Here is a 12198-nt window from a genome sequence, read left to right on the forward strand (position 1 = left end):
TCTTTGACTGAAAGCGAGGGTAAGGTTTAATGTGCTTCCTTGTTTCAGGTGTGCCCTGTTCCGCCTGTTGCCGCCCTTCAGTGTGCCTCATCCTCCTCCATGAGGAGACGATGGTGCTCCACCACCTCCAAATCATCCTCTGCCCCAGAACAAGGTCAGTAGTTCACGTGAAACACACTCTTAAAGGTTGCTTTGCCACAAGGCCTCTTGGTAAAAAAAAATAAATAAATAAATAAATAAAAAAAGCATACAGTGCAATGTGTAAAACATTTTAGTACGATTTAACGTAGTTGATGTATTACATGTGGGAATTGCAGAATCCAAACCTGCTGTAACCATTTTTTCCCCGTAAAATGTCATCAGTAGGATGATTGCCAGTGTTTTAAATGGTGAACTAAATCAAATTATTGCTATGAGATATATTGTTACTTTCTGCTCCTATTTTTGTATGTAAAGAAAGTAATAAAATATTGGAAGATCACCCGTAGTTACAGCACATTTGCCTGATTTAAGGCATTCCTATCGCCAGTCTAGCAGAAATCTTTCCCTTGTGCTATGCTTTATCGTGTTTCCATAAATTTGGTAAGAAGTATATCAAAGTCTCTTAAGGTGATACAGGTAGGACTTTGTTCTTGATGTAGAAGCATCAGAGATTGAACATATTTTGCCAACAACTTTTGTATAATCGTAGATTTTTGTTCCGAGCTAAGGCTGCCACTCATATCTACCAGTGCTAAACAAACAAGGACTTCCTGGTTCATGATACTGTTATAGTCAGCGTTGCATTGTTCTGAATAGGAGATGGTTGTGTTTTATAGCACTGTCCTTCTTCTTTCACAGCAACAGCATTGTCAGTTGATCACTTCTAAATTCACAACTTTGCAAATGTTATTAAGCATTTCTTTAATGAATTAGGAAATAATTTTGCATAGACTGCTAATTGTTAGATTGTTGATAATGCGTAGTTTGTTTTTGTCTCATTAAGCCAGCAATAGCCTTGGTATCCACCTACTTAAATTTCGATGGTCAATCATAACAACAAAATTGTAATTTTTTAGTTAATTTGTGTAAAGTAGAACAATCCCAATTGGTTTAGTATGTTGATATAAGTGACAGCATATGCTGTGCCAATTTAAGTGAAATAAAGTGTAAATTCCAGCGTCTGTCTCTGCTACCATGTAAATTAGATAAATCCCAGATTCCTACTCAAACAAATCCCAGATTCCTACTCTACTTGTGTTTATAAGCAAGAACAGATGCCGACTACTAGTATGCTGTAATGAAAATGTTGTTTTTTTCCCCTCTTTAATTGCGTATTTAACAGATTTATAAAATTCATTGAATGCCAGTTTCATCATCCATGGTCTGATTTGATTTTCTTTCATTTTCTTAGTGGTCTGTTTCAGGTACATGAATAGATTTTGGAGAATGATAATCCGTCATGCTTGAAATGTAGTTAAAACTAGTGTGCGCTTATTCCTTTTCTCAGTATATAATCACCTGCTATGTTCTCAACCCCAAACTCTTCAGATGTCCCGATGAACTCAAATGCTGACTGATGGCTATAAGAAAAATCATAGAGATGTCATGAGATGCAGTTCTTGTGATGAGAACTCAATACTTCTGAGACCTATAGGATTTCATTCATTTCTCGTTATGTATTATAGATGTATTCCAGCACCTCATCTGTTATAAAATGAAAGCCAAGTTCTTTTTCTGAAAGCCATTAGGTTTGGGTCTGTGTTTTTCTGCTAGCAGTTTGTTGTTTGGGCGTTTATGAGCTCCTTCATCTCCCTACATATAGTACAGGACCATCTCATGCCATGTTGGAGATCAGAGATCTTCACTTGGTTAACGAGGGCTGTGCCGTCATTGAGTGACTTCAGCGCTGGTAGCCGTTTCTCTTCTGTCAAGACTTTCATCTTTTCATTATTTGAAAAAAAAAAAAATATGAACAAAATGTCAGGGAGAGAAGATAAACTTGATATAAAAATTTCAAGTCTTTAATTAAGTGCAAGACATATCTGTCACTATACAGTGACAGGAGTATATCATGTGTCTTACGTATGGATACTGTAATGCGTCTGATGATTTCTTCCTAGCTGTGCTAATTGGAGGAGCACTTAAGCAACAACGATGATGTCAACTCTGGAATTAATTTTGCACCTTTTAGCCTTGTAGGCCTGCTTACTCCTTGTGTTAGGCAACTGAGTAGAACATCAGCTTTAAGTCAATACTTCAGTAATTCATGTCTCCATGTAATGGCAGTAGGTTAGAAAGGCTGAGTCTACAGTTTTTAATATTATCGTTGAAAATCAGCTTCTAGTGATTTCCGTAAGCGCAAATCCTAAATACAAAAGGCTTAAATGGTTCCATGTCATAAATTCGACCGGTAAGTTAGTGGAGGAGAATCTGGTGATCTTTTTTATTTGTGTCATTTTTTTTTTTTGCCATTTTCCCGAATAAAAATTGTAAAGAAAGAAGCACATATATAATTATTTGATACCGGTTATCAAAGTAAACAACCTGGCTAACAAACTGCATGCCAGACTCTTCAGAAAAAAATACCTTACTTCGTTTAGTTTTATGAAAATGGGATCCGAATCACTTCCCGAAAGGACCCATTTACATCCCCGCAATCCCCAAATCCCGCGACCATTTGGAGAATTTTTCGGGAAGCTGGTGCATTCACGGTGTTTATTTTTCAGTTTCCTCCAGTTTCCTGTTCCCGAATAAATTAATTTTTCTAATTCCAGATGAATAAGAATTTGTGAAATGAAATTTTTTAGTTTTTCTAAAAAAAAAAAAAAAAAAAAATCACGACGTTACGTACATAGGAATGTAAGATATTTTCGCTGAATCTCGAAATTGATGCCAACGAAGACAAGTGATCTTATTGTGTTGAGGGATATTCAGAAAGTCTAATCGAGTGTGGATGTTACTTAAGTTCTTGGTCTCAGTGGCCTCAGGATGTGGTGTACTTTTTATTTTTTTTTATTACAAATTCGGTTTTTCATGTGCTCTTCTTATTTGGTAATTTCTCCGCAACATGTCCTACTGTTCCTCGGTTTGGTCGTTCTTTCATTATTTAAAAACGTAATAAAACTTTCTTTGAGTTTCATTACACTAGATTTTAACCTATGTCCGCTCGCTTTCTTATTTTGTTCCTTGTGCAACTGTTTAAAGTAGATTGTTTTATTTTTGATGTTTATTTTTCATTTGTGAATTTTCCATCACCCCAACTGAGTTTGAGTGCATTCTCAAGTATGTTTTTTATTGGAAAAGTTTGTTATCAATAATGAGATAAACCACGGATATTATACTCCAACTGTTTCATTTTAATTACTGGTGTAACGTGAACTATGCAAGGGTAACGAAATCAACTTCGTATTCTGTTTGTGAGGCCATGCTGGCTTCGAAGTTCTTCAGTGTGGTAAAGGGTATCGCTTTTGTAGTTTTTTCGTTGCATCTTCTACCGCACTATTAGGGGAACTCTGATGCAGTAATATATTTTGATTCGAAATTAATACATACTTACCAAATTCCCTTATGCTGTCAAAGTGCTATTTCTACCCAACTTAATCATTAAAAACAAAATTAATTGGCCACACATGGAAAAGATTTTTGTTATTGGGCCTGGGTCTACGGATCATGTTAAAAAAAAAAAAATGATTATGTACTCTTTTGCATGGCACGTTAAGAAATAATGTTGACTTGGCAAATGCTCTCTTGCCCTCGGGAAAAACAAATTGGTGAGACACACAGGCAGACTTGCTATTGTTGGTCCAGTGTGTGGCTTCGTTCCATATGAAGCACAAAAACTATTTGACCGGGATATTGCCTAAGGCTCGGGGTAATTCGACGACAGGCCCTTACGACGGAAAACATTTGAAAGTGCGCCTGGCATGAAAACTGCACGTTTATTTATGTGGAAGTGAAGCATGATTGCAAAATTGCTTCCAAAAGATGGGTTGCTTTGACAAACGTGAAATAAATAGACTGAGAAAATGGAGTTTTAGAGAAGCAGTTTGGAAAAGCTCTGAATATATTTTTATACGAGCTGATACTTTCGGAAGGATTTGATGGCTATTTGAATGGTAATTATGAAGTGAGTGGAGAGAAGTTGTGTTTTGCAATTGCGCAGACGTGGATTGTTCTTAGGCTAGGCAAGACGTTTCCAGCGACTGTGCAAAGAATCAGTGCAGCCTTAACAGTAATCGGCTAATCACATTCAGTGGGATGAACGAAAGACATCAAAACCATGAAATCCATCCCTCTTGGCTAGGATAAGATAAAGCTAATCTCGTTGAAATCGGTTTCTCTTGATTATCATTTAGGTGCATTTGCCTGGAATCTTTTGTGAATGATATTCTAGATGTATATAATCGGGAAGATCCAGGAAATGATATCTAAATAAGTTTGGCTTTTCTTTCTCCAACCCGGTGTGAAAATAAAACTTAGATTCGATTCGCATACAAATTGGATGATTATGATTACCTAACTTCCGGTGGAGAGCGAATATGATTGTAAATTTAAGAGATCAATTAATAATTTTGTATTTTTATTTTGAATGTTTGCATCACATTCAGTAACGATAAATGGAAATGAATGGGACTTACGACCTTTCGTATGTTTTTTATAAACACTATTTAATTTTTGTTTATTTTCTGAATACACAGTTGGAACATGCAAACAATTATCATGTGATATATTTATCAATTCAGACCCCAGAAAAGCGCATTTCATCGCAACACCTTATTTGCTTTTTATTGACGTGCTCGTTTGAAAAGTTCTGTGGTTGGTTGGGGTTTTCTTCCTGTTATGCGAAGGTGAAATTGTGAAGGATATAAAACAAAGGTATGACAACGATACAGTATGATTTTCGCTTTTATTGGACAAAATATATGAATATGTATATACTTATATTATACACATTTTTTTCAAAGAAACCAGTGAATTTCATTATGAGCATATATCAATCTTTCAGTCCTGACGTCAATGAGAGAGTTGTTAAGCTCTGCACAGAATACTGTATATTCTATTAGTACTACAAAAGCAAATTGGGTTAAAGGTCTCTTTCCTGCTGATAACTTTACGGTTAACATATAAATGTATTAGTAACAACAGATGCTGTTGAAGATACCTGACATCCTTTATAGTCACTGTCATTTGCAATTGCCGTCATTGTAAAGAAGATTGTTATTTGCTGAAAGATTTCGTAGTGTGAAGTGTTTATCTTTTTTATGCTGTATTGTCAGCATGATTCCATTCCCTTGCTTAAACAAAATATCTTTAATTTCTGTTCTTGAATTTTTTTTGTTCTTAAAAGGCTTTTTAATTGGTCATTGGGAGATAAAAGTAATGATTTAGATTTAGATGCAGAATAAAAATAAACTAACATTGGCTTTAAATATTCCGTATTTCCAAGTTTTTTCTGAAATAATATGTAGTGAATTCCACCGTAATAATGACTTGCAATAATGGATTTTTGGTGTTCTGTAGCTCATTATAACTGACCAATTCGTAAATGATGCTTGTGATATGTTTTAATGTGTTGAATATCGGTAATGTATTTACATTATTATCTTAGGCTTAACAGGATCAACAGATCAGAAATGACTCCGTTGTCATAAATATAAATTCAGAATTGCCGGGAGGCGATTCTCTCCACTCGGATATGCATAAATTCAATTTGGAGAACGAACTTGTCATTGCGGTATTTCAGTTTAATTACTGAAGTTTATTTCGGTGGCTTTGCCTCGGATATTTGGCTGTTACGCAACGTTTTCGGCAGTGGCTTGAATAAGATTAATCAGGTTCTGAGAAGTTCACAGACGTTTCCTATGGCTTGCATATACGTGTTTTTCTCGAAAGTAATATTTATATCTCAACTGTAGAAGAAAAAGTACGAACCTAGAATGAAAAGTAACCTTGATAAATTCCAGACATGAAGACTACGCCAGGATGACATTGTGAGTCATGAAATGAAATTTGTTAACACGGAAATGACGTTAAGATCACTTAAAACCAAAATGAAAATTCCATCCTTCATTTAGATAAGCCTGATTCATATGGTGAAGTAACGGAACGCTGTGCCACGTTGTTGCAATGTTTAAATTCTGAATTACTGCACCTGTTCTTGAAAAATTTGGTTTTGAAGAACGGCAGTAATACATTCCTACACATCTTTCAAGTGAAACCTGTACTGAGTAAGAGAGTCTTGTTGCCAACTCAAGGCGGGACTTCTTACACAGATATTGAAGATTTTGTCTGTAGCTTGTATGTTGTTGTGATGATTTTCTGTGCATGATCAGAAGTAAACTGCTGGGGGCTGAGGTTTTGTGAAGTTGTAAACCACTGTGTCGCTTTCCGCGCGCCATCTCCCTTTCTTGCCTACCGTTGCCCCCGCTTCATAACGACTGCAACAAGAAACTTCATTGAAGCTGGGAGATATTTTGCATATAAAACTCCCTGTCTTATAAATGTTGAACTATTCTTGTAGAGCAGAATTCATTCGAAACTGTTAGATTTTACCGGCAATTTTTTCATTTATATTTCATGCAGTTTCCCCTCTGTACTTTGTTTAGAATGATAAACTTAGCCTAATTACATAACAGAACCCTATTAAGTGTCATGCCTTCGTAAAAAAATGTTTATTGGTCCAAGAAATTTTTTTTATAGGTAAATATAACATTGAGATGCATTTTTTGTATGATGTAACACCTTTCTTTGCAAAACATGCGCTTGTTATCGCAATATGAGGACAAGCAAAGTTCATTAATTTAATTTACCCGGTTGGAGAAGAAGATGGCGTACTATCAAAATGCGTTTCTGTAGGCGGAGGAGTCACAGTTGATTCCGTTTGTATTGATGCTTGGCTTGTGTCGGGGCTGTTGTTATTGGGCGAGTGCTTCCTTACTACTCCAACGATTCTTGGCGCCGGAATTCTGATGGAAATTGTGGGTGGGAAGAAGACCTTGTCATTAATGAAGTTGATGATATATATATATCTATATATATATATATATATATATATATATATATATATATATATATATATATATACACAACACACATACTGGCTGACCAACCTTAGGAAAACTCTGAATGACAATCGATCATTTACCTTAGAAGGGAAGTACCACGTGGTGTGGTTTTGAAAAACATATTTGTTTAAAGCAATGAATTCTAGACAAAATTATTAATCACAGGAAAGAAAAGCATTTTCAGTGACAGTACGCATAATTCACACAACAAAGGAATTCAGAGGAGATGCAGGAAAATTGTTCTAAGCGTGGCCGCAATTCCAGTTGCGTTACTCGGTCTGATACAGCGAGTCACCTTGGCCTGCCACTGCTGCAGAGCCCCATATCGCTAGTTTGCATGGTCGATACGAAAATGTATGAACCTGCGTTCCCGACACTCCAAGTTTCACGCCAGTCCAAAATGTCATCCCATGGCAGAGTCTTTTCTGGGACCCGCAGTAAACAAGGTACCCCGGAGGGCGGGGGTACGGGTATGAAACTTATGCGAAATCGGTCAAGCTGTTCGGATTTCTATAGAGCACAAGTTTACACACATACAAGTTTACAAGTATAGTTACATTCATATATACATATAAGAGCATAATTAAAAGTGGAAAGGCATGGACATAATGATTGACAGTTGAGAGGCTACTTCATCACAGTGAGACGGAAAGCCTATTGCAGAAGAATACTTCTAAGAATGTTCAGCCATCCAGCGCTGTCATGAGGAACATGTCAGCACTAAGGGATCCAGGGAAGCTAGAACCAACATAGTTAGTAAATTTGAATTCGGAGCAGGTGAAAAAACGGCTAGATATCAACCAAAGATCCAGATTTAAACGTTGGTGAGGCATGAAAGCCTCTTGATATAAATAGCACTGGATGCAAGATTGTTGGCGGTGATTAGGACTCTCTCTGGAGCGGTTTTCTTGTTTTTATTGTCAAATTCTGGTTGTACTTTTCTGTGTATTGGAGTTTAGCTACACCGTTGATCTCGTGTAGCCAGGAAGCAAGCCATGTTTTAGTAGCTGAAACTGTCGTCAGCTAAGTAAGAGTTACCAGAAACTTGTAGATGGTTTATATACAGCTGCTTGCAAACACACACACACACACACTATATATATATATATATATATATATATATATATATATATATATATATATATATATGTATATATAATATAGTATACATACACTGTGTATATACATACATACATATATATATATATATATATATATATATATATATGTATATATAATATAGTATACATACACTGTATATACATACATACATATATATATATATATATATATATATATATATATATATATATATATATATATATATATATATTATATAGTGTGTTTTTTTTTTATTTATCAGGGCCACTTTCCATTCTTAGAACTTGTATTAGAATGAAAAGGAAACAATCATGGAAAACTTTCAGAGTAAATGTCAATAAGGGTAATGTTAAGAAGTTAAATGGAAACCAGGAAGAATGAATAAGGACTTTTAATATGGATTGTAGGAAAGTGGAAGCATCTTTATCTATCTGATGATGGTAGGGTGAGTGCAGAGGTGAATCAAAAACGAAGTGAAGCAAAAAGGCAACGGTATTTTTGAAAAAAATTTTAAAAAATTGAAGAGACTTAAACCGGGCATGAAAGCCAAGGTGGGTAAGTAAGGATAGGTTCAGCCAACGTTCTTCTATGAAAGTGAAGTGTGGATATTTGAATGAGCGTGAAAAAAACAAGACTAGAACTGGTGAAGTGAACTGATTGCATATTATATGCGTCATACCAAGAATTTAAAAGCACAGATAATGAGGAGTGATGTAGAATTGGTAAAAAGCTAACATAGATGTAAGTGTTGATCAGATTATTTTGAGATGAATTGGTCTTGTGGAAAGATTGGACAATAATAGGTCGATGAAGAGTCCATAATGTAGCATACTTACATACATACATATGTGTTCGTGTGTGCTTCAAATGGAGACAGATGGAATTGTTTTTGAGTATCTGTTTTTCGTCAGAACAGACTCCACCAATATGGCCTCAACGGAAGTAAACGACTTTTTTTTTTTTTAATCAAAACGCTTGATTAGACTCCAGCAATATGGGATATAAATTCGCAAGTAGATTGTGAAGGCACAGGCTAGATAGGTCTGAAAGAGACCAGAAGAAATGATAGTGCCTTTGATATAGACTTCCAGTTTTATGAATACTGGAGAAACTTTGGTACTTGCTTGGTAAAAAAAAAAAAGTTTTGCTGGAAATAGACTATCAGCCCATAAGAGTTTTTTTTAGGTAGATTTAACCTCGTGACAAACTGTGGAAGGCGAGAAACAGAGTTGGAGGTAGTGGATTTTGAACATATGGCAAAGAAGCTGAAAGTGATTTGACACTCCCTCTTAGTCAGTGTACAGTGAAGGGTGTTTTGGTGCAAGCTGTGGACAAGGAAGAAAATTTTACACAAAAAACTAAAGAATTGATGATAGAAAGATAGAATGACGAATTAGGGGTCATTGTAATCGCGAGGGGCCATGGAAGGGGGTGTCCATAGTGAATGTCCGAAGCACGATGATTTAACGTTGAACTAGCATGACACGAAGGAAAATTGGATCATGAAAGTGAAAAGCATACCTGAGAGGAGACACAGAGTACTGAATTCCATAGATTTCTTTTGGGTTTTGGAAGAGTCATGTCTGTTGAGAGTTAATACCCTGTCATATATTTTGACCATATGGAGAGCCTGAGTTTATCATTATCATTTGTATTGCATATGCATAAGGTTAACCTGTATCAGAATAGAATGAGTACCAATATTATTTTGTCTGTGATTGGGAGGTCATGTGAGTGTCAAATTTATTCCTTCAATTAAACGACTACAAAGAACCAGCTACAATAAGCGCAAAGGGTTAATGATTTCTGCTTCTGAGTAGGTACTAATTCTGACGGGAATGACCATCCCCCACCCTCCTCACAAGTCCTGTTCCTCACAGCCAGCAGACAGTGGCCAAAAGAGAAGGCACTTTCATTATACAGGAAAGATGAGAAAAAGTCTTTTACTAGCGTTTTTAGTACAGTTTTAATAGATATCATAGGAGTAAATAGTACTCCTTATAATGAACACTGGTTGCAATATTCAGTTGGTGGTGGTGTTCATATATTGCCCAATTGTTTAAATTGGGCAATTGGAATGTTTTATTTCTCAGTCAGTATTCAGAGAAAAATATAAAGAAGAGAATAATAAAGTTTTTATTAAGATTATGGTGGCTGCCCCAGAGCAGGAGTTTTGAGTTGACTTTTCACTAATTATCAGTCAGGAATCCAATTTTAGGCAGTGTGTGAGAAAACCAATCAATGATCAGACCTGTGTACATTGATAGTCTGGCCATTGAGTTAGAATGAAGAATTCGGCTTCCTATTCAGTATGCCTTCGAGCGTGTTGGCTGAGATCTAAGATTGGTTTTGCATATATTTCTCTGCATTTTGAATTTTTGATATATAATGTATATTCACACACACACACACACACACACACACACACACACACACACACACACACACACACACACACACACATATATATATATATATATATATATATATATATATATATATATATATATATATATATATATATATATATATATATATATATATATATATATATGTACGTATGTATATGCGCATGAATTAATACTATTTTTGTCATTTAGTGAATCAGAAGTTTAACTCACGGTATACGCCTATCCTCTTGTCGATTTGCTCTGGTGGGCTGACTTGACCTTAACAAGGACTGACCACCGTGACTGGCTTGAGAGCACTTGTTGATCCGAAGTCCACTGGATATTGAACTTGTTCCCCTTGGAAGCGTTCCTTCTTGCTTCGGCCGTTGTCGGGGACCGAAAAAGATCACCGTTGTCCCCACTGCCCGTATTTTGGCCATCACTGATGGGTCTATCCACTGAAAAAGTTTAGAATTAAATTCAAGGTATTCACATGATTTTTAAAGTTGATGAGAAAAGCCTTGTACTTTACTTCAGTGAAAGATTCAAATTTTATTTGTAAAAAGATGACAGTGGTCTGCCAACTGTGTGTTCCACATTGTAGTTAGAGATCGTAAAGGTGCTCTAAATGGTTTAAACTGAGACTTCAATGAGTGTTAGTGGTAGGGTTTCAGTAAAGAAAATGATGACAAAGAAAGATAAAGAAAATAATTTTCGTGGGAGTAAGAATGTTTTGGTTTACTGAATGTGAGTTGGAGTGGATTTGAATGAGGAATTTTCCGGTGTGTATATTTCTTGTTAGATGGAGCGTTCATTTGTACCACACTGAATGTTTCCAAAATCATTGTGCATTCTTTGGGAGATTTCATAGAACTCATTAACTGGCAAACTCGATGACTAGAATTTCGTCAACTGGTCATCAACCGTGGTCGTCGTTGCTGCTGATACTACCTGTTTTGGTATACTCAATTTGAGCAGTAAGAAAAGGAAATTATTGATAAAATATTTCCACTAAATGTTCATTAAATCCATGCATCCATAGTATGCCTCTAAACCGTATAGTAGTAAAAGTTCATTAAAGATAGGTAAAAATAGATATAAAGATGTAAATTCGAAGACCATAGTTGTGATATTTTGGTCCAATCTGTCTCGTACGTACCTTAATATTTTTTTTCATAATGATGAAGGTAATTGAATGAAATCCTCGCTTGGGAATGTCACCGCGGTAGCTTAGTGCTTGGTAATATGCTTCAGTGTATGTGTCTGTGATGCTTTTCTCAGTTTTAATAAATTATCTGTATACAGCCACATGTTACGAACTAAGCGCATAGGTATTATGGTGGCGATGGGCTCATTTCGAGTTCAAGTGCGGAACCTGAATTCGACCAGATTATAAACCACAGAGTCGAAATCATATTATCTCACCTGTTGATGAATGGATGATGAGGTCAGCGTCAGCCACGAGTAGCAGCCCACATAGGCATAGGTTTAAATCGTTGTTCGGGGAGACGCACTCGACACGAATGATTTCCATCGCGAAGTAAGTTATCCCAGGGAAAAGTGAATTCGATATTAACGGGTTACTTTTGGCGGAATGTCAGACATTCTGAAAATGTCCTGTGTGAAATCGACAAAAGTACCATAAAGTTCCAGCCAAGTGG

General features: G+C 36.0%; 2 protein-coding genes across 4 annotated transcripts in view; one reads left to right on the top strand and one right to left on the bottom strand.

The window, feature by feature from the left end:
- MCU (mitochondrial calcium uniporter) overlaps positions 1-12198 on the top strand; it is a 617067-nt gene that overhangs the window by 342056 nt on the left and 262813 nt on the right. For all 3 annotated transcript variants that reach the window (XM_067104777.1, XM_067104776.1, XM_067104778.1), the window contains exon 2: positions 49-154. In XM_067104777.1, the coding sequence (XP_066960878.1) occupies positions 100-154 (55 nt within the window). In that variant the 5' untranslated portion in view covers positions 49-99. The remainder of the gene's footprint in view (positions 1-48; positions 155-12198) is intronic.
- The window catches only part of LOC136839116 (uncharacterized), a 108382-nt gene continuing 101044 nt past the window's right edge, over positions 4861-12198 (bottom strand). Inside the window, 3 exon segments of the mRNA XM_067104774.1 lie at positions 4861-6419; positions 6792-6947; positions 10769-10995. Of these exon segments, the coding sequence (XP_066960875.1) occupies positions 6311-6419; positions 6792-6947; positions 10769-10995 (492 nt within the window). The 3' untranslated portion in view covers positions 4861-6310.

Source organism: Macrobrachium rosenbergii, chromosome 6 (genome assembly GCF_040412425.1).
Source record: "Macrobrachium rosenbergii isolate ZJJX-2024 chromosome 6, ASM4041242v1, whole genome shotgun sequence".
Lineage (NCBI taxonomy): Eukaryota > Metazoa > Arthropoda > Malacostraca > Decapoda > Palaemonidae > Macrobrachium > Macrobrachium rosenbergii.